This window comes from Sinocyclocheilus anshuiensis, unplaced genomic scaffold (genome assembly GCF_001515605.1).
Source record: "Sinocyclocheilus anshuiensis isolate Anshui unplaced genomic scaffold, SAMN03320099.WGS_v1.1 scaffold117, whole genome shotgun sequence".
Lineage (NCBI taxonomy): Eukaryota > Metazoa > Chordata > Actinopteri > Cypriniformes > Cyprinidae > Sinocyclocheilus > Sinocyclocheilus anshuiensis.
In genome coordinates, this window is record NW_015536624.1 from 1,011,758 (window position 1) to 1,032,669 (window position 20,912).

The following is a 20,912-nucleotide window of genomic DNA, read 5'->3' on the forward strand; positions in this document are numbered from 1 at the left end:
AATTATTCATTTGACAAAGACCAAAGCTAGTTATAGGTCATTCTTTATTGTATTTTCTTTACATTTTCATCCATACTTGTGTATTCATAGGTATTCATATACATACTCATTTAACAAATCATTCAGACTTATTGTTTATGTTATTTTTACTTTTTATTTTTTGTGCATGTTGTATGCTGATTTTACATTGATCTTTTGCTTTTGCCTCTGAGATCATGTTCAAGCTTCCACATCAAATCATCTTTGAATCACACAAATACAGCGAAATTAACTGATCTGACAGAATCACTGTAATGTGAGACAAGAATACACAAATGTGTATCTCCACTAAAATAAATACATTTAGAATGACATCTTTGAGTTTACAGCAAATCACTGCTCTTTATGTGTTAATGATACATTTAGATGTAAATTACATTAAATAAAACTATTTCTATGTCAAATACAGCTTTAATGTTTGTCCCACTTATATTTATTATTCCATTAGCGTGTACCTTGTCTGATGCATGCATTGGTGTTGGTGTGTGTTGTTTTGATTGTTCATCATGTTGAGAAGCTTCTGAGATCTTCAGTTTGCTGGGCCTGGAAACTTTTGTGAATGTCCTGTACAGAAGAAATGTAATCACAATTAATAAAAATCACATTCATTTGTATTTCACACAATAAATTACAATAAAGACCCTTAAAAGGCTTGACAAGTGCATTTTCTGTCTTGTTGAAACATGAAGTTTTCATGGAACAGGGAATCAAAGCCACAAAATTTGTTTTAATGTAAGCAGCATGAATCTATTTAGTGACTGGAATCATCTGTTGAGATCATTCAATCAGTAAAATAATATATTTTCTATAAATTAATTCTAATTTTGTTTGCCAGAAAAAGATCTCACCACTGAGCGCTGTTGTAGTATGTGTGAGATCACATATTTATTTGTTACACTCACAGGAAGCAGGTACTGTGAGGATCCTTCCATCAGGTCCTGCAGAAAGGGATGCTGGGATAGCGTGGAGAAAGGAATCTTCTCCTCATCCTTAAAACCCAACTCCTTAAACACCTTCAGCAGCTCCTGAACACACAACAACACATGAAATACAGCTCCATACAGACCCTTTACACCATCTACTGATCTACAGAAACACAGATTGTCGCTATATTCGAAAACCAAGTGAAATACTTTCCAGTGAACACCTACTGGACACAAAGATTTCACAAACAGACCTACATTTGTGAGACAGTTATGAGTGACTAACACACACACACACACACACACACACACACACTGATTAAGTATTTTTGCCATCTTGCCATTTTAAATAAAAAGGCTTTGTATTTGTTTATATTTTTCATTAAAATGGTCCAAGTAGGGTGTAGTTGGGTTGCTGGGATCTTTTGGTTTTGGAGCAGAGCTGTTATATTCTACCTCTTTGAGTTCATCTCTGCTCCTGTGGTTTGGCTGTAAGCGGTTCAGACGTGAGGAGACTTGATCATCTCCATGACTCAGAACTTCGAGCACATCATCAACAGACACGCCAGCTTCTTCAGACTCCACCTCTTCATCAGCGTCACATTCCTCAACTCCAGCGCCCTCCATATACGGCACAGACTACAGCAGGTTTGAAACAAAACCAGAGTGAATCTCATTTAAACACATTTCAAATATTTCACAATTCAGGTAATACATTCGTTTTGTGCATTACAGTAATGAGAAGTCAATGCTTTGTTGAATAAAAAATGATGTCAATGCAAATCTTCTAAAAACTTTCTTTCTATTCTTTCTTTCTGTTAAGCATGTCATACTGTGTGTACCTGTGTGAGGGGGCCGGCGTGTTTATAGTGCAGTGTGTGTCTGATCACGAGGCTGAGTGCTCTGGTGAAGCCCTGAGCCGGTTCAGGATGACAGCAGAAATACAGCAGCATGCTCTGATAGTCCAGCATCAGCGGAGATGAGTGTGTGCTCGCAAACAGACTGAAGAAAAACTACACACAGAAACAAGGAAAAAATGTAATATACTGTATGTTCATACACAGATTGTCTATTCAGAACATCTTTTGGGAAACATCATAGTTGCAGTCAAAGTTAAGGGTATTGTTTACTCAAAAGTGAAAATTCGCTGAGAATTTACTCACCTCTATGCCATCCAAGATGTAGATGAGTTTGTTTCTTCACAGAAACAGATTACATCACTTGCTCACCAATGGATCCTCTGCAGTGAATGGATGCCATCAGAATGAGTTAAAAACACCCATAAGGCTTGAAGTTAAAAATGCCTTGATGGATTTGTTTCTTACAAACATGCAGCATTTCTCTTTGCAAACACTGAGTGATGGGCTGGATTGTGGATTACTTGTGGACTATTGTGATGTTTTTATCAGCTATTTTGACGGCACCCATTCACTGCAGAGGATCCATTGGTGAGCAAGTGATGTAATGCTGAATTTCTCCAAATCTGTTCTGATGAAGAAGCAAACTCATCTACTGTACATCTTGGATGGCCTGAGGGTGTGCACTTTTTCAGCAATTTTTCATTTTTTGGTGAACTACTCATTTATTCAGTTATGTTTTACTGCATATTAAAGGGTCAACTATTTTTTCTGCTGTAACAGCTTAATGTACTACTATGAAAACACTGTAACTTCACAATATATCTTTGAAAAGATGCTGTTACTGAAGGATGGGAGAGGTAGACGGCTGCAGCAAAAAGAAACAGACGGGTAAAAATTTAAATAGTAACATGAACAAAAACAACAACAACAAAAATATATGACCCCATTCGAAGTTCAAAAAATCTTTTAACCTGCTGCATTACCTTCTTAAGATTGGCTAGTCTGTCATAGGGCAGAGGTTCAGTTGGGTCATCAGGGACAGGAAGATCTCTTTCACTGGGAAACCACAATTCAATCTGATCAAAAAAACAAAACATATTAAATTGAACTTATAGGCACATATAAATGTAGCAAGATTACAGATGAGGCTTGCTTTCATTCATTTTAACTGTAGAAACAGCATGCAGTTGAAATAAAATTAACTATAGAACCATATTTGAATTATTAAAATGCTGTAAAGTGATTATACTACAAAAATCTGTTGTTTATAGGTCTGTGCATAGTTTAATGTTTCAGTGATGCTCTATGAGTGTAACAGACCTGTGCATATTGTTCTTGTGTGATGAGTCCAGTTCCTGCAGTGTCAACAGCTCTGTAGCGCTGGAGGGTTTTTAACAGCTGAGTCTGAGAGGGAAACGGCCACGGCAGAGCCGCACTGAGCAGGAACTGATGCCAGTCCAGCATCTCAGAGTCCGGAGCTAATACACACACCAGCTCATCAACCTACACACACAATAGCACATGTTATCATGCGAGTACAGACAGGCTTGCCTGTAAAGGCGCAGTCACATTAGCGCATTTTTGGCAAAATCTTGTAGGCAAAAAGATCCATTGTCAATCGTGTAACAATGAATGACGCTCACACAGAAGTCACTTTCATATCAAGCCGTTTTCTGTTAGTCAACGCAGGGAATTTGAGTGATAAACTTAAAAATGTTGTGAAATCTGTGTGGGGAAATCTTCCACCTTTTTATATACCCAAGCCAAAGCAATGAAGACACTTTTAAAATGAATAAATTTCACCCACATTCTTTAAGCAAGTTGGTTGGTTGGGAAAGGAAATTAAGTATGAACAATTGCTACCAAAGATGCACAACAAACCATGGAGGAGTTAATCATTTAGTTTGGAGTGAAGATGTACTTGTGAGGGAGTGATATGCATCCAGGGGTCAGGCAGGACATCACTACCCATGTGAGGAGAGGTTAACTCGTGCAGAACTTCAGTCAACTCGTTACTGCACATCAGACCTGAACACATCACACAATTCACAAACAAAATACAGTTATTAGATTCTACTGAAACATGTTGCATTCAGTTCACTTCTGCTTGGTTCTGTTTAACTCTCATTCTGTTCATTCAGTTTTGCACTTGTTTACCCAAAATTAAAGTTTTGGAACATGAGAGTGAATAAATAATGATTGAATTTATATTTTTTGGTAAATTATCCCTTTTTTAATAAAAAAATGTAAATGAGTTGTTAGTTTGTTAGTTTGAGTAATGCTGATTCTGACCGGTAGGTGCAGTCTTGTGCAGCTGAGCACAGAGGATGTGCAGCTGTTGGACAGTCAGAGTGCTGTTTTTGGGCTGCTCCAGCAGGGATCGGCGGGGAGCGGGAGACGGACTCACCACGACAAGCGTGTCTCCATCCACACAGAAATCAGCGCTCTGCAGCACAAGCTCATGATGGATCTGAACTCCATTCTCAATGTGCTGCCGCACCAACTCTGTCAGCTGGTCGATACTGATAAACATACACAAACATATTATGCACATATACATTTATGAACATGTGTACAGTATGATGAGAAGCACAATTGGTATTGTTAGGTTATTGTCCTAAAACATGTTAAGAATATGTCCCAGTCATATTGTCATGCAGAGTGAAATTATTTTTGCAAAAAATATTTCTCCTGTTTTATAAGTTCTTCTGTTGTGCATGTGTGTGTATATATGTGTATATACTGTATATATATGTGTGTATATATATTTATACTTTTTATGAAAGTATTACATTTGTTTTAAATATAGTAAGTATATTTACAATATTCAAAATAAAATGACTAAAAATTTATATTGCAAAGTAGGAATTTAAATGTCTACATACAAGTGTTTGTTCTACTGTAAAAATGTGCCTCAATATGTTTTACCGTGTAATAGTTATGACTATGAGAATATGATTTTCTTGCATTATGTTCTTTATTTTTATATATAAAAAAAACCTTAGGTGAAGGTAATGTGTGTCTATTTAAATAATTAATTATTTTATAAATAATTTTATAAATAATTCATTAACCGTTTCTTAAAATCTAAAAGTTAATATAACAATATCTGATATACAAAATATTTAAAAATATATATTTTAAGTATATTCCAAATACCAAAAATAAGTTGACTAAGAATTTATTGCAAAACAAGAATTTATACATCATGGCTTTTGTTTTACTAATTAATTTTATGCTAATTTTAATTAAAAAAATAATAATTTGATGAGTCAACTAATTTCGCAAATGTGATTTGGAGTGAAATTCTAAGATTCCCCTTTTAGAAGTACATTATTTAAATTGGTGTCTGCAGGACAATTGCAACCAAGAGAGCCAATACAGTGTTCTCATCCTCTCCGGCTCTCGGGTCACCCATTCATCTTCCTCTCACCTGTTCATCTCAGACAGGAAGCGAGTTCCCAGCCACTCCTCCATGTTCCCGTAGGCTTGCTCTGCTTTCTGCTGCAAACTGCTCACCGTTCTCAGTGCATGAGCCTTTATCAGCTCCAGACGCAGCTTCACTGCATGTTCTGCACACAAACGTAAATCAATCTTACTGTTTATACATCACATGCACATACAACATCCTGAAGCTGAGGCTAGCATCTGGCATACCTTCACGTTTCAGTGCAGCTGTGAACTCCTGTTTGATTCTCTTCCTCTCTGCTTTCCTCCTGACCTCCTCAGGGTTCTTCTCCACCACGGGCTGAGGACTGGGCTCCTGTGGAGGGGTTGGAGCACCTAAAACAACACACACTCATTAGTGTCAACACATAAAGGGGAAGTCGTGGCCTAATGGTTAAAGAGTCGGACTCGTAATGCAAAGGTTGCGGGTTCGAGTCTCGTACCGGCAGGGATTGTAGGTGGGGGGAGTGAATGTACAGCGCTCTCTCCCACCTTCAATACCACGACTGAGGTGCCCTTGAGCAAGGCACCGAACCCCCAACTGCTCCCCGGGCGCCGCAGCAAAAAATGGTTGCCCACTGCTCCGGGTGTGTGTTCACGGTGTGTGTGTGTTCACTGCTGTGTGTGTGCACTTTGGATGGGATAAATGCAGAGCACTAATTCCGAGTATGGGTAACCATACTTGGCCACATGTCACGTCATAACACAGCTGAAACTCATATTATAAATGACGGAGCGGTGGCTTTTCTTCACCTTTCTTTTTCCCAGCTTTCCTATTGTCCGTAGCAGAGTTTGAAGTCTGCACTCTCTGTGCCTCCATCTGCTTTTGTTCTTCATCGCCCTCCTCTTCTTCTCGCTGCTGTGTCTCTGCCAACACCTGACACACAGTTGTGTGCAAACACACATGAAGACAGATGCACAGTCACAGGTGAGTATATTGAAATTTTACAAACAGCTCATCCGATCAGAATTTTGAGTAGGCACTATCCTTTTTTTTTGAAAAATCACATTTAGAAATGTCTAAATGTGCATGTATACTGTATATAAAAGAATCAACATTATTGTGAAACATACACTACCGTTCAAAAGTCTGGAATACAAAACAAAGGGCAAAACAGGGCCCCATATTTTTAAGCTTACCAGCAAAACCATTATGAGACCATTATGATATAAACACACACCATGCTCCTGACGGCGCTGAGTGCTGTCTGGAAGAACTCCTGCAGAAGTTTCTCATCAGGATGGTGCAGAACCTGTCTGAGCAGCTCAGAAGTGGGAGATCTGCAGGAAACCAATGGAAACCTGACAGCACAAACACATCCAGTTATTCAGCAAACATGCTTAGCCTATATCATTTTCATACACACCCAAAGACAAAAATGGAAAGCACACATACAATTTAGTTTTCTTCTTGTCCTCCATTTCAGAGTCTTTTTCCTCAGCACTCTTTGCGAGTTTCTCTGGCGGCACAGGAGCAGGGCTAAAATATGAATTTATTATATTTTACCACATTAAAGAGTCTATCTAAACAACTTTACAGTAAAAAGAAAAAAACAATGTCTGTGTTCAGAACTGAATGCTAATGCACTGTTAACTGCACAGTATAAATGGCATATTGCTTACTATTTATGTAAACTAGCATGTAAAACAGTAGACGTTATTGCTAAGATTGCATAATGTTTAAAAGGCAACATTCATATTATTTATTATTATTTAACTGCACTGACACTATCAGACAAGAACAAGATTTGACTGAATTGGTGAAAATTTGCATGCATACTGCAAAAATAGTACATGCTATTCTAAACACAGTCATACAAGTCGTATATTATGACTTATGAGACAGACGTTAATAATTACAGTAGCTCGGCAAAAGATCTATAGGCCTGTAATGGCTGTGGCATGATGATAAAACATGATAGAGTATGTAAGGTTTCTTCTTACATTTTTGGTTCCTCTAGCTCGACATCTGCAGTGATGTCGATCAATGGGACACGAGTGAAACCACGTGTAGATTCAGGAAACGCAGTTTTACACATCGCTGTGTAATAATCTCTCAAAAGACACGATGAGTCTTGGAAGCGGCCCACTTCTATCTGCACACACACACACATGAAGAGAACCATGAGATCTGAAACTCATCTAAGACGTTTCTGTGATGTTTTAGAGAGAAAGTGTGTGTGTGTGTGTTACCTGCATTAATGCAGAATAATGGTTGATCAGAACAGCAGTGTGATCGTCCAACCAGCTATCATCAATGACACCTGCTCTCTCCTGCTCCACCTCTTCCTTGCGCTTATCACAGATGTCCCAAAGACGCTCACGCAAGTCCTGCACAAAAACACAACACACGCTGATCACAATATGAAAATAAGCATAAATGTATGAGCAATTTTTTTGTGAAAACTGTTCATTTGCAGCTAATTTGTGATAAACCTGCAGCAAACAAATATTAACGGAAAACTTTTGCACCAGGACTTTGGCAACTGTGAATATAATATTTACTGCTTTGTTTGTGTGTTTGTTTTTAACAATAAATACAATGTAACATAAAACAAATATACAAAAGAAAAAACATTACACAACATAACACATTAAATGAAACTAAAAAATAAAAAACTAATAAATAAACAAATTAAACATTTTCCTTGCAAATAAATATTCTGCAGATATATTAAGGCTTTCTCCCAATCTTCACTGATATTTTGCTTTTTGAAGTTAATAAACATTTGAGAATATTTTACAAAATGTTTTTTTAAATATATTTTCATGCTGAAATATAGCATGTATTGCCTTTAAAAATATGTAACTTCTGTGTTTTTTTTTAAAAGGTTACACTGCAAAAATAAAAGAAAGAAAAGAAAAGGAAAAAAACTTATTTAAAAAACTTTAATATTTTTATTATGTTTTTCAGTACAAATACATATCATAAACATTCTTAAATAAAGATACATTTACCTGAGGGTCTTCTGAAAATGTTATTAAAATTAAATGTTTATAATTAATACACAAAAACATATCTACCAGTGGTGTAACAAAAATTAATTTAATTTCAAAAGGAAAACAAGTTTGGCATTTTTCACTTTATTATGATAGGACAGATCAGTGTTGACAAGAAGCGAAGTGGGAGAGAAAGAGGGGGCGGGATCAGGAAAGGTCCTCGAGTGGGATTCGAACTCGGGACGCCCGTAGCGCAACAGCGCTGTATGACAGCGCATTGCCCACAAGGCTATCGGCGCCAACTACTTTTCTTACCCCATTAGTAGAATAGTTTAGCACAGTCATTTAGTTTTAATACAAGACTTTATATCTTGTCATTTTCCTTCTCAAGTAAATGTATCTTGATTTTAGAATGTTTAGATATTTGTACTGGAAAACAAGACAAAAATACTGAAGAAGAAAATCTCTTTTTTCCCCAGTGTAGGAGATTGTCTCACATCCAGTCTTTGATGGAGTTCTCCTTTGGTCTCCTCGTCCTCTCTGATGTTGTCAGGAACGCTGTTATAATCATGCTGCCACGCGCTTACAAACTCCTGCTTCAGATCCGGCTTCTGTAGGTACTGCCTGAAGTTCTCCCTGAAACATACAAACACACACATATTATACAACTACACACACATACACAGGCCTCACGTCACACACACGAGCACTGTTCTCTCACCGGATGTTGTAGAGGTGGTGAATGATGAGCTCGCGTTCACTGCGGAGGTTCTGCATCACTGTCTTGACGTTAGTCACGTATGAATTACAGACGTTCTCCCAGTACGGCACAAGATACACTGGGATCTCCTGCAAAAGTGACCAACATAACAGAAAAACAAAACTGACGTGACATAAATGGGTCATATTATAAATTTTTATCATTTATCATTTAACAAACCATTTTGAGGCCTCTATAATCCCTATATTAACGTTCTATATTCAATTTCTACTTTAAATAAATGCTGTTCTTTTGAACTCCCTAATTATCCAAGAATCGTGACAAAACTGATTGAACGGTGATGATAAAAAATGTTTCTTGAGCAGCAAATCAGCATATTAGAATGATTTCTGAATGATCATGTGACACTGAAGACTGGAGTAATGATGCTGAAAATTCTACTTTGATCACAGAAATAAATTACATTTTAAGGTATATTCAAATAGAAAACATTTTTTCTGAATTGCAACAATATTACTGTTTTTACTGCATTTTTGATCAAATAAATGCAGTCTTGGTGAGTAAAAGACATTTTTCAAAAGCATTAAAAAGATTTAACCAAGCCAAAACATTTGAAGAGGTTGCGTACATCTGTTAAATATCAGAAAATCTGTGTAATTTATTTTAATCTTAATTACAACAAATTCTCTAAATGGGGAGGAAGTTTTGAGTTCTGAAAGTTACAATGCTAGTTTTAGTGCTGTGAATTAGCCTTTTCATAGTTTTCTACAGTTTTCATAGCACATCAATCTCTTTCAAGATATTGTTTTATTCATATCACCCCTTTAATGGAGTCATCGACATAAATCTGATCTCATCTGACCCGCAAGCGAAGTTAGCAGACTGCATGGAAATACCAAGTGCTGTAAGCACGTTTATTCTCATACCAGCCTGATCACAACTCAATCTGAGTAACATTAAACAAGCTAGATGAGTGTAATGGCTCTCCATCTGATATTCCAAATCAAACAGACTTTTGAATGTAATTTTTTCATGTTTAATCAGAATCTGCCAGTCTTCTGAGAGACTGCGTGTTATGTGTGTGTATGTGCCTTGGGTAAAGGTTCCTCCACGTAACGCCGTCCAGCAGATTTCGGGGTAGCAGCTTTAGATTTAGCAGAGCAGGCACTTTCTGGACGGGTGTGTTCAGCTGAGGAGGACGTAGACATTTTACTGGAGTGACCCAGAGCTGCTCCTATGGGGAGGACAGAAAGCATATTTCACTAGACATGAAATTACAAAAGGAAATATAAATGCTTGAAAGGCAGCAAATGAATAATGGGAGATTTTCAAACTTTCAAGTCTACAAAACATTTGAATGAGTCTGTAGCAAGCTAAATTACTTGTAGAAAATTGTGGAGAAGAAATACATATCAGCAACTGCACCAAATTGCATATTTTTGCTCAGTTTGAATATAAATGATGCATTTTACTCAACAAAACAACGTATGCAAGCTTATCTTAATTTTTTGTTTAAATGTTCAATAAACTTTCATTTAAAAAAGAAAAGATATTTTCATATGTCAGGCTTTACAGAGTTAAGTAATAGGGATAAGCGAATCTACCTTTTTCAACTGAGTCCATGGTGTCCATCAGAACTATCTTCACGTTACTGAAGAGAGTGTCCTCGTCTACATTTGCTGTGACTTTCACAAGAATATTCTGCTGGTCACCAAACCATTTCTCCAGTTTTGGCCATGTGTCATGGAAACCACTAATTCTGTTAAAAAATGATAACAAACCCAACTCATTTTGTGCTTCACAAAAAATGTCTAAGAAAATCTGAACGCCACAACATATTTCTTCTCAATTATGTGACATTTTTGAGTGGAAAGCATTTAATGTAGGCATTCAGCATTCAGTAGGATGGAATTTGATTTTATTCATTGGGACTTGACTGGATCATGTAATGTTACACTATTTTCCAGCACAAAATGACATCACTCAAAAAAAAAGTAATTTCCTTCCTGTGGAATAACATGCACAGATGAATCATGGAAGATCACTCAACAAGCATCCACTCCAGAAACACCCATAGTAGTAAATACAGTCAGTGTGTTGTTCTGTTCAGTGTGACGATAATGTTGGACAATTTGTAACTGACCTTCTTTATGTAAAACCAAAAAGAAAAAAAAAAAACTTTATTAAAAATAAAATAAATACAGCCCATTTTGATTTTACGTGGTTTTAAAGGGCTCAGTATTTGTAGTTTTATTTTTAAGGGAAAATAACAGTTTTACTTTTTAAATATTAAAAGACTTTAAATCTTTAAATGGTTTAGTTTATTAAAAATAATAAATATCTGTAGAACGTCTCATATGACCTTAATACTTCTTGTACTCCAAAAGCAGGTTTTTGATGGTACTTTGATTATCTTTTTCCATTAGCATTGCACTTTTCTGCTTGTTTTACTGTATTCGTATGGTAGCAGAGTGGGGATTTTTAATTCATTTCTATGGGGGTCAAACTACACGCTCTCACAGGGAATTGTGGGTTTGACAGTGGATTGGAGAAAGCATTGAGAGCAGTCGAGAGCGTCCAAGAGTTGAGAAATTCTCAACAGGCAAAAATGTTGGGCGGTAGTCTATCACTGTGAAGTTGTGCATAAATAACATTGTATACGTATTGCTAATTTCATTTCGATTTCAAATGCGGTTTGGATGCATTCAGTGTGTCTGGACTGGCTGTGTTAACAAAAGTGCATTAGCATTTGTGTATTTGGGGATTACAAAATCAAGCTTGCATCTTTCCAACTGTAATTGTGTATATACTGTATATATTGGACATGAAGAACACAATCATAGGTTATGCACATTTACTACAAACACACTGTATATTTTCACACACCTGTGCTGTATCTGTTTCCTCCCCAGGCTTTTTTCATCAGACAAGGATGCTGGATCTTGTGTGTCCACATCTGTCATACTCGTCTTTTCATCTGGAGCATCACTACCATCTCTCTCCTGCTCTATGCTCTCCCCGTCTACTAATAGGTGAAGATCACACAGCTTTATTATTATTTCATATTAAAAACAACAAAGCCTGTCATGCTGGTAAGAGCAACTAATGATAAAGTACTGCGAGATTAACACCTAGCAGTACAATGGTAACTCACCAGCCTGATGAGCGGCTCGCTCCAGAACCTGCTCATCTGAGATGTCTAACAGCACCACTAGGTCCAGTGCAGGGGATGGAGGAGGTGGATCTTTAGGAGTATTTTTGTCTGTGGCTGAGTTGCTATGTGTTTTTGTCTCAGCCTGATCAGGTTCAGTCCCTTTCAGAGCTTTCTCCAGCATCTGAGCCTGATTGATGTCCACGGGGAACCCGTCAAGAATCCAGCCACTGTCAGCAGGGATGTTCCTGAAGAGCATGATGGAAGGGAATCAGACTGATTTTTAGTGCACAAAATAAATCATAGTTTTTCATGTGCACCAGCTTTAATGTAGTTAACTAAAACCATAAAATAAACATTAACTGAAATAAAATAAAACATAAAAAATTGAATATTTTATTTCACCTAGTTTCCAAGGCAAGATTTCCCATTTAACTGTAGTCTAACTTGAAGTACTAAAAGAACTATAACTAAATCAGCTAAATCAAATAAATTAAAATGACTAAAAACTATAGAGACATATAAAATAAAACTAGTAAAACATACAACAAAATTACAAATGCTTTAAATAAATGAATAAAATAATATCTAATTCAGAAACTACAAAAACTACAATAGTATATCAATGATACTAAAATAACACTGATGTGCACTCAAGGAAGAACATTTTATTTAAATTTTTGTATAAAAAGTAAATAAGTAATTTTTATCTGCTTAAAATAAAACAAGTAAGGTGTGGAGACAAAGCTCTTTACCTGATAGTATCCACTATGATGTCAACCAGGAGTTGATCAGGAACAGCTTTGCCTGTCCTAAGAGCCTGCTCTACTGCTGCACCACGCTGTGCTCGCAACGACCACTGCAGAACAGATCACAGTACATCATGAACCATATCAAAGAGCTCACTGCTGATAAATACAGAGAGCAAAACTGAGTTCACATGGAGAGTGGCTTTGCGATTGCCTTTACTTTTTCTTTGTCCTCTTTTTCGAGAAGTCCAGATGTCTTATGCAGCTGAGGTCCTGATGTAAGACACACAGAAGAGTCGATGACTATTAGAACTTGAGTGAGCATTTTCATAGTAAATAATATCAGTCTTTATTGGGTTTTTGGTTAAAGGCCATTTATAGAAAACCATATGGAAAAAAAAATTAATTAATGAAAGAATGCACTAATATGCAGTTAAATTAATAGACATTTACATAATAAATTCAGAAATAAATGTAAGAATAAGTGTAATCAATTAGCACAGAAATCAATGAAAGCAAAAAAAATATTTAAATACCCCACTGAGTCTTTTAGTTTGCTAAATGATTAAATGTTTCTGGAAATACTTGGTCCTCTATGGGGTGTATAACGTCAAATTAATAAATATATGAATCTAAACATTTGCAGAAATAAACAAATACACTACCTTTCAAATGTTTGCAATTTGTAAGAATTTGTAATGTTTTTTGAAAGTCTCTTTTGCTCACTGGGGTTGCATTTATTTGATCAGAAATGCAGTAAAAACAGTAATATTATGAAACATTATTACAATTTAAAATAACTGTTTTCTATTTGAATATATTTGAAAATGTACTTTATTTCTGTGATTAAAGCTGAATTGTCAGCATCATTACTCCAGTCTTCAGTGTCACATGATCCTTCAGAACTCATTCTAGTATGCTGATTTGCTGCTCAAGAAACATTTCTGATTATCATCAATGTTAAAAACAGTTGTGCTAGTTTAAAAAAAATAAAAAATTTTGAAACCATGATACTTTTTTTTCAGGATTCTTTCATGAAAATTCAAAAGTACAGCATTTATTGGAAATAGAAATCTTTTATAACAGTATAAGTCCTTATTGTCATTTTTGATTAATTGAATGCATCCTTGCTGGAAAAAAAAGACTTTTGAATGGTATTGTAAATAAATAAATATTTAATAAATAAATAAATATTCCCACAAACCTGATTCTAGAGGAGAGGATTTCTCCTCTTCCTCTTCTTCACTCTGAGGCTGCTCTGTTGGAGAACCATTCCTCTCCAATTTCTTCTGAGCATGGCAAATACAAGGTCAGCTCCAGCAGGAAAATTAAACGGTATAAATAATGAAGTAAATTAAGTGGTTGCACAGAAAACAGTACAGTCACACACAACACAAACTAATCCAAAAATATTGTCAGACCTGCTGGATGCTACTACAAAAAATTGAGATTAAATATTCCTGACCTGTGACTCTTTTTGGCTTTCACTCGCAACCTGTTTTTCCTGCTGATAGGCTGATAGAGCGTCCTGGATCAAAGAGTTGGCTGAGAGCACATAGAGGCCAAGAGCTGATTCCCAGAGAGGAACAAATAATAGCAAGTGTGGAAAGTTAGTTAATATTCTGACGCGATGAAGCATATTCATTCAATATGATGAAGCATCAACTCCTACCGTTGCTGATCTTGGCGAGGCAGGTGGTTTTGCCCGAGTAGGATTTTCCAAGCAAGCACGCTCTGATGGTGAAACGAGGAAACAAAGGAGGAGGAGTGCTGACGCTGGGTGGGACTATCATGCTCTGGAGACGGCTCAACACATGATCCAGAATATCATTTACTGGAGGGGCTTGACTCTCGTCCTCTTCATGCCAAACCCACTCGCCCTTCATGGCCTGAAGCGAACAGACAGAAAGACACATGTGCATTATACTTGCACAGACATGTAAACGAATCCATCCCTCAACTGTTTCATAGGCAAGGTTCAAGTGGTTTTCACTTATGAATTATGATATACCAAAAAGTTCTAATGTATTAGAGCAGGGTTTCCCAAATAGGGCTTTGCGAGGGAACTGGGTTTATGAGTTCATGAAAAGCTAATAATTAATGATATATAAATTAGAAATAAAAATAACTCTATACAGCATGAATGGTCATAAAATGATGTGCTTCAATATGAAATGTGTTAATCTGACTCAAGATTCAGAGGCAAAGGCAGCATCACAAATACTTTGCATCAGTCATGTTAAAGCTACAGTAACTCAGTATGTCCTTACCACATATTGGTTGTAGTCTTGATTGTTGAGTATTTGGAGCTTCTCCAGCTCAATGATCTGCTCTGGTGTGGGGTCAGCAGGGGTGGGATCCACACTGGCCACTTCATACAGCGGCTTACCACTGAAAAACAGCTCCATCCACTCCTGCATCAGCTTCGCTGGTATCAGACTGAAGAAAAGACGGTCATTTTTATAATTTTTTTACCTACCATATCTCCAAATCAGCATATTGGAATGATTTCTGAAGGATCATGTGACACTGAAGACTGAAGTAATGATGCTGAAAATTAAGCTTTGCATCACAGGAAAAAATTACATTTTAAAATATATTCAAATAGAAAACAGTTATTTGAAATTGTAATATTATTTCAAAACATTACTGCTTTTACTGTACTGTACTAGTTTTTATATAAACTTTTACTGACTCAACATTTGAACAGTCGTGTCCATATAAAACAAATGCAACAAAATATAATTTTTAGTTTCATTATAATGCACTATAAAGGTAGTTTACATAACACATTTAACTTTTTATTTCAAAATCCACTCTGTCTTTTATTTGCTGCTTAGTAGAGTGATCAGGGAAATAAATACTTGGCTGTGAGGAGCCGATATTCTCCAGCTTTGGTTGCCAGATCGACAATCTGTTCCAGAATTCCTCTGCAGATGTCAAAGTGTTTGCGATAGCGAGCTTGAGCACGCTCGGCAACTAGCTGTTTGTGTAGCTCACGCTCCATCCTGATCTCTTCACTGCGCTCGAGACGTTCTTGTTGGGCAAGAACCTGAACAATGCCAATGATGGGACATAATCAGGACCACTCAAAAACTTTTTCTGATACTCTATGGGTTGTTTGTTTGTGTGTGTATGATCTCTCACAGCTTCTCTGTCCAAGGCCTCTTGGAAGTCTCGAAGGCGTCTTTCCTGGTACTGTCTCTCTTGGAAGATCCGGTTCTGTCGCAGTACCTCTTTCTGCTGTTTTATTTGCATCAGCTGCACAGTGATCCTCTTCTCCTGCTGCGTCTGACGCATCAACCGACTGACCATCTGTTCCTCTCGTAATACCTCCTGCAGAAAGAATATCAACGCAAAAATCTGATTTGATCAAGACAAACACTACTAGTCAAAAGTTTGACGCGGTTTTTGACATTCATACATTAAGCATTATTGAAGAGTCATATGTGTTTTTTGTTATCATATTTGATACATCAGGCTTTTATGGCTCATACAGTATGAAATAATAATGAGAATATGGAGGTCATACTCGAAGAGGAAAAACACCTCAATTTTATTTAGAGTCCCAAACTAAGCAAAAATTTGCAATTTGATGCAGATGCTGATATTTATATGGCAAAAAAGTAAGATGAAATTCTGATGAACTGTAATGCAAATCAATGAGATCTTTATAAAAGTATAGCAGACTGCTTACATCAAATGCATATAAATATCAGTTGTCACTTCTTTATCTGCCAATAATGTCTTCTTGATTATGTATTTAAATCCTTAAGATTATAATGCTTAGTTTTATGATTAAAGCTCTGTGGTTTCAAAACCCATTATGCAATGCAATACAATGATGATGAACAAAAACGTTCCATAAAAGCCTGATGATCATATTTGACACTCAAATTTTAACATGATTTTTAAAGAAAAAAAGGATAATCAAGTAAGTTGCTTTAGTGCAGCAAGTGTTCATCTTGAAATATTACTAACAATATAAAAGTGATTCTTATGTTTACTTTATAAAAATCTGCAAATTTTTTAAAAAGATGTGTACCATGACCTGAAGTGGGGTAATTATAGTAAAAGGTCTTCTACTTGCTAAAACATATTAACTAACAGTCAGACGACAGAGGCATGTAGTAGGTTGCATACAACAGGTTTTTCAGCAAACTTTTGATCATATTTATAAATTTGAGGCCTTAGCTTGTGTATCAAATATGATATTTATAGGGTTTAAATAAGTCAAGCCTGTGGTCACCTGCTGAGCTTCATGGGCTTGTAGTTGTTCCATCAGCGCACGGCGTCTCCGCATCTCTCTTTGTTCCCGGGCAGCAGAGTCTTCCTCCAGACGCTGACGGATGTTCTCGATGTACTCCTTGTTCCACTGTTCTTTGTCTCCTGTAGTCATTGGCTGGGTCACACGACCACTGTAAATCCAGGTACAGTTCGTCATACCAAGGTCTCAAATAGTCAAGAATGTGTTTGCCAGTTTTGTGTGAAATAAGATTTAAGACAGTCAGTGAAAGAACTGTGAGCAGTATGTCGGCCTGCTTTTGTGCATTTATTGTTTGTACTCCTAGATTTTCAGTGTTATGCAAACACACCTGTAAAGAAAGCCTCCACCTCCAGCAGGAGAAATCCTCTTCTGGTTCTTCTCAAACTGAGCTATCTCATGATGAACATACTGGAAATCACACTGCATCTTAAAGAGTGCTCACTAAATGCAATCAAATCCTGTCAAAACAACTTTTGACGATTCATATTGTTTTACTGTATATTGTTTTTAATTCCAATCCATCCATTCTAATTCTATTATAATATGTATTAATGTTCAGAATTGCGTTTATTTTTATATTTGCATTTTAATTTTAACATTTATATTTAGCTTTAATTGTTCATTTTATATACTTTTGTAGTATTTATTAATATTTAGAATTTGCTTTTATTTTTTATGATTTTAGTTTAATTTTTAAGTTTTAGTTTTATCTGCTTGTGTCAGTATTATTATTATTTTTAAATAATATTTCTATTTGTGACCCTGGAGCACAAAAGCAGTCTTAAGTCGCTGGGGTATATTTGTAGCAATAGCCAAAAATACATTGTATGGGTCAAAATTATTGATTTTTCTTTTATGCCAAAAATCATTAGGATATTAAGTAAAGATCATGTTCCATGAAGATATTTTGTAAATTTCCTACCGTAAATATATTAAAACTTAATTTTTGATTAGTAATATGCATTGCTAAGGACTTCATTTGGACAACTTTAAAGATGATTTTCTCAATATTTAGATTTTTTTGCACCCTCAGATTCCAGATTTTCAAATAGTTGTATCTCGGCCAAATATTGTCCTATCCTAACAATAAGCTTTCAGATGATGTATAAATCTCAATTTCGAAAAATTGACTGGTTTCCAGTGTCACATTTATCTTTAATTTTTTAGTTTTAGTAATTCTTCAACTTAAAAATTTGAAATGTAGTCTTGGCAAATAATTGAAATAAGTTTCAGTTTTTTAAATCTAATATTTATATTTTATTTCTGATTTATTTCAATTACCGAATTTTTTTTTTTTAATAGTAATAGCTTTAGTTAACAATAAAAACACTGCTGTACTGTACTATGCAGCATAGGGCGCTTAATTATCATGAAAATAATGTCAAAAGTGTAAAAGTGTTGTTCACCTCAGCCTCTTGCTTTTTGCGAAACTGAAGCTGTTTCTCAGAAGCTCTTGATGTGCGAGCGTGTGGAGGTTTTGGGATCTGCACAATAGCCGACTGAATCTGAATCATGATCTCATGCTGTTTTCTGCGTGCCTGCCGGTGCTGACAAACAACAAATCAAACTATCAGTCTCAGCCAACACTATCACACGCTGATTCAACAGTCAATGCACAGTAAAGCACAGAGGGCGCAAGAGAAGTAATGTTTTAATACCCCCAAAAACTGTTTGATGCTACTGAATAAAAAGGGTTCAAGGTAGTTATTGATAGCTATGAAAATGTTATCCACGGTCAGCTGTAGAAAGTTACACCTTCTCAATGTCCCTCAGCCTCCTCTCGTCCTGCCGTTTGAGCCGGTCCTCCTCCTTCAGGAGGTCAGCCATGACCGAGCGGTTGTACATGTCCTGCCCTCTTTTATGGAAGTGTTTTGCGATCTTCTGCATCTTCAGATCTGTCTCACGCTTTACCACCGTCTTCAAGCGCTGTGAGACAAACAGCCTGAAATGAGACTCCTTTCTGAGGTCCCAACATGCAATGTTCGTAAAGCTAATCAAAACATGAACTAACCAATATACCAATTACAACAATGTGGCGAAAGCAGCTTACCATATTTGAACTACTTTGTCAATATAAAAATGTCAAAATATTATTAAGATGTTAGCTATTGTGTAATACACTACAATAACCACCAGGACACTATACCAGCCCAGAGGGAGATTTATTTGACCTTGTACGACTGTATCACCTCAGTATAGATGCTGTTCTCTATGCGGTGCAGTCGGGCCGTGGCTGCAGGCTGCATGACCTCCATGGCTGTGGCAGTGAGGCCTGATCTCTTCTTCTTCTGCAGCTGTATGTAGAGCTGGTAGAGCAGATGTGTGGCTGCCCCCTGCCTGCCCTGCATCACCGCTTTGGCCATGGCCAGGTCAAAGGGCACGCCCAGCAGCTGCAGAGTGGGCTCAATGCGGGTGAAGTTATTCAGCTTCGCATTCGCCATGCTGTGGAATAATAATTTAATAAATTACAATGTCTTTGTCTGACTATAACATTAAAATAAAATTTCCTTCATGGGATTAATAAAGTGTCTGTCTGGATGTATCTCACAAAAACATGCCACACTTCACCACAACAACAATATATATATATTTTAAAAATCTGTCTGTCTATCTATCTATCTATCTATCTATCTTTACCTTTGTTTGGAGAACAGGTGAAAGTCGTCCTGCAGCTCATATCTGTGCAGGATCTCTCCTATCAGATAACCATTTGCAAAATCCCTGGTGAACGAATAGGGCTCTAAAATAAAACATATAACATTCACAAGACGAATAAAACGGCCGCAATTACTACCTGTAGTTTAGCTGATGAATCAGGTATAAATATACACATTTTTGAATGGATAACGCGCGTTAATCCGTTTGCTAAAAGCTATTACTTGCAAAACAAACACTTACCAATGACTTTTGACAGCCGAAGCTCTATATTCAGCCACTGGCAGATTATGTCTGACATTCTGAAGGTTTAATTTGCTTAAGTAAAATCAATAATGGCCATGTAAATGTAAGGATAATCTAGGCAGCTGTCTAGTTCATATTGTTTTGGGGAGTGTCTCGTTTTGGCGTGGTGTTGTCACAGCAACCGAACTACCAGGCGCTGCGCTGAGCGCTAAGGTCCAACCAATATTTCCTGAATGGCATGCACGGCAGACTGGATGTACCTTGTGAACTAGATTTCCCACGTCTTTGCTAAAGACATTCGTTGTCGATTTGTTCTGTTTGTCGTTATTTGATAAAACACGGTAAAATAAAATAAAAATATAAACGTGTGCATGTTTCCCCATTTGATTTTATATATACATTTTAAAGACATAGCCAAATTTTAAACAAATGTTAATAAATAAATATCTTAAACATATACTTACATTTTGACATAAATACATCTTATATAAACTCGCAATTCTGAGAAAAGGTCTGAATCAGAAAGGGGGGAATCCGAAATCTGAGTTTATTCTCCCTTTTTTTCTTTACAATTCTGAACTTCGTGTTCAAAACTCGGAGTTCCGAGAAAAACACGTCGCAAATAGCTTTTTTTAATATATATTTTTTGTATTCCAGGGCTTCATTAACTCGTTTCGATCCAAATTATGAACTCAAATAGTAATCTTGCACCCAATACTAATGAATATGAATTCCATTTGAATACACCTTATATTTATTATTGCTGGTGGTTTGAAAATGCATCAATTTAACTTTAATTAAAACATCAAAATTCCACCATCTCCTTAGGAAAGATTAAACTGCATGTGTTTTATTAGTAAAGGAGAAAGCCCTTCATATGAAACACCCCAAAAACACACTTTTTAAAAAAAGCA

General features: G+C 36.4%; 1 protein-coding gene across 1 annotated transcript; it reads right to left on the reverse strand.

Annotated features, from left to right (window-relative positions):
• Nucleotides 1-475: 475 nt before the first annotated feature.
• Nucleotides 476-20,053, reverse strand: LOC107704166 (sperm flagellar protein 2-like). Its single transcript, XM_016507042.1, has 36 exons — nt 19,996-20,053; nt 19,735-19,837; nt 19,287-19,539; nt 18,853-19,023; nt 18,504-18,644; nt 17,426-17,505; nt 17,080-17,248; nt 15,978-16,166; nt 15,695-15,882; nt 15,101-15,269; nt 14,503-14,719; nt 14,296-14,399; nt 14,035-14,119; nt 13,035-13,103; nt 12,837-12,942; nt 12,067-12,329; nt 11,817-11,955; nt 10,535-10,689; nt 10,022-10,164; nt 8,931-9,058; nt 8,707-8,845; nt 7,463-7,600; nt 7,214-7,365; nt 6,666-6,749; nt 6,451-6,571; nt 6,023-6,146; nt 5,480-5,605; nt 5,256-5,394; nt 4,115-4,344; nt 3,744-3,850; nt 3,143-3,325; nt 2,806-2,898; nt 1,805-1,975; nt 1,419-1,601; nt 942-1,064; nt 476-603 (listed from the first exon to the last, which is right to left on the reverse strand). The coding sequence occupies exons 1-36, from the start codon at nt 20,051-20,053 to the stop codon at nt 544-546; spliced, it is 5,103 nt and encodes a 1,700-aa protein (XP_016362528.1). The 3' UTR covers nt 476-543.
• Between the last annotated feature and the right edge of the window lie 859 nt (nt 20,054-20,912).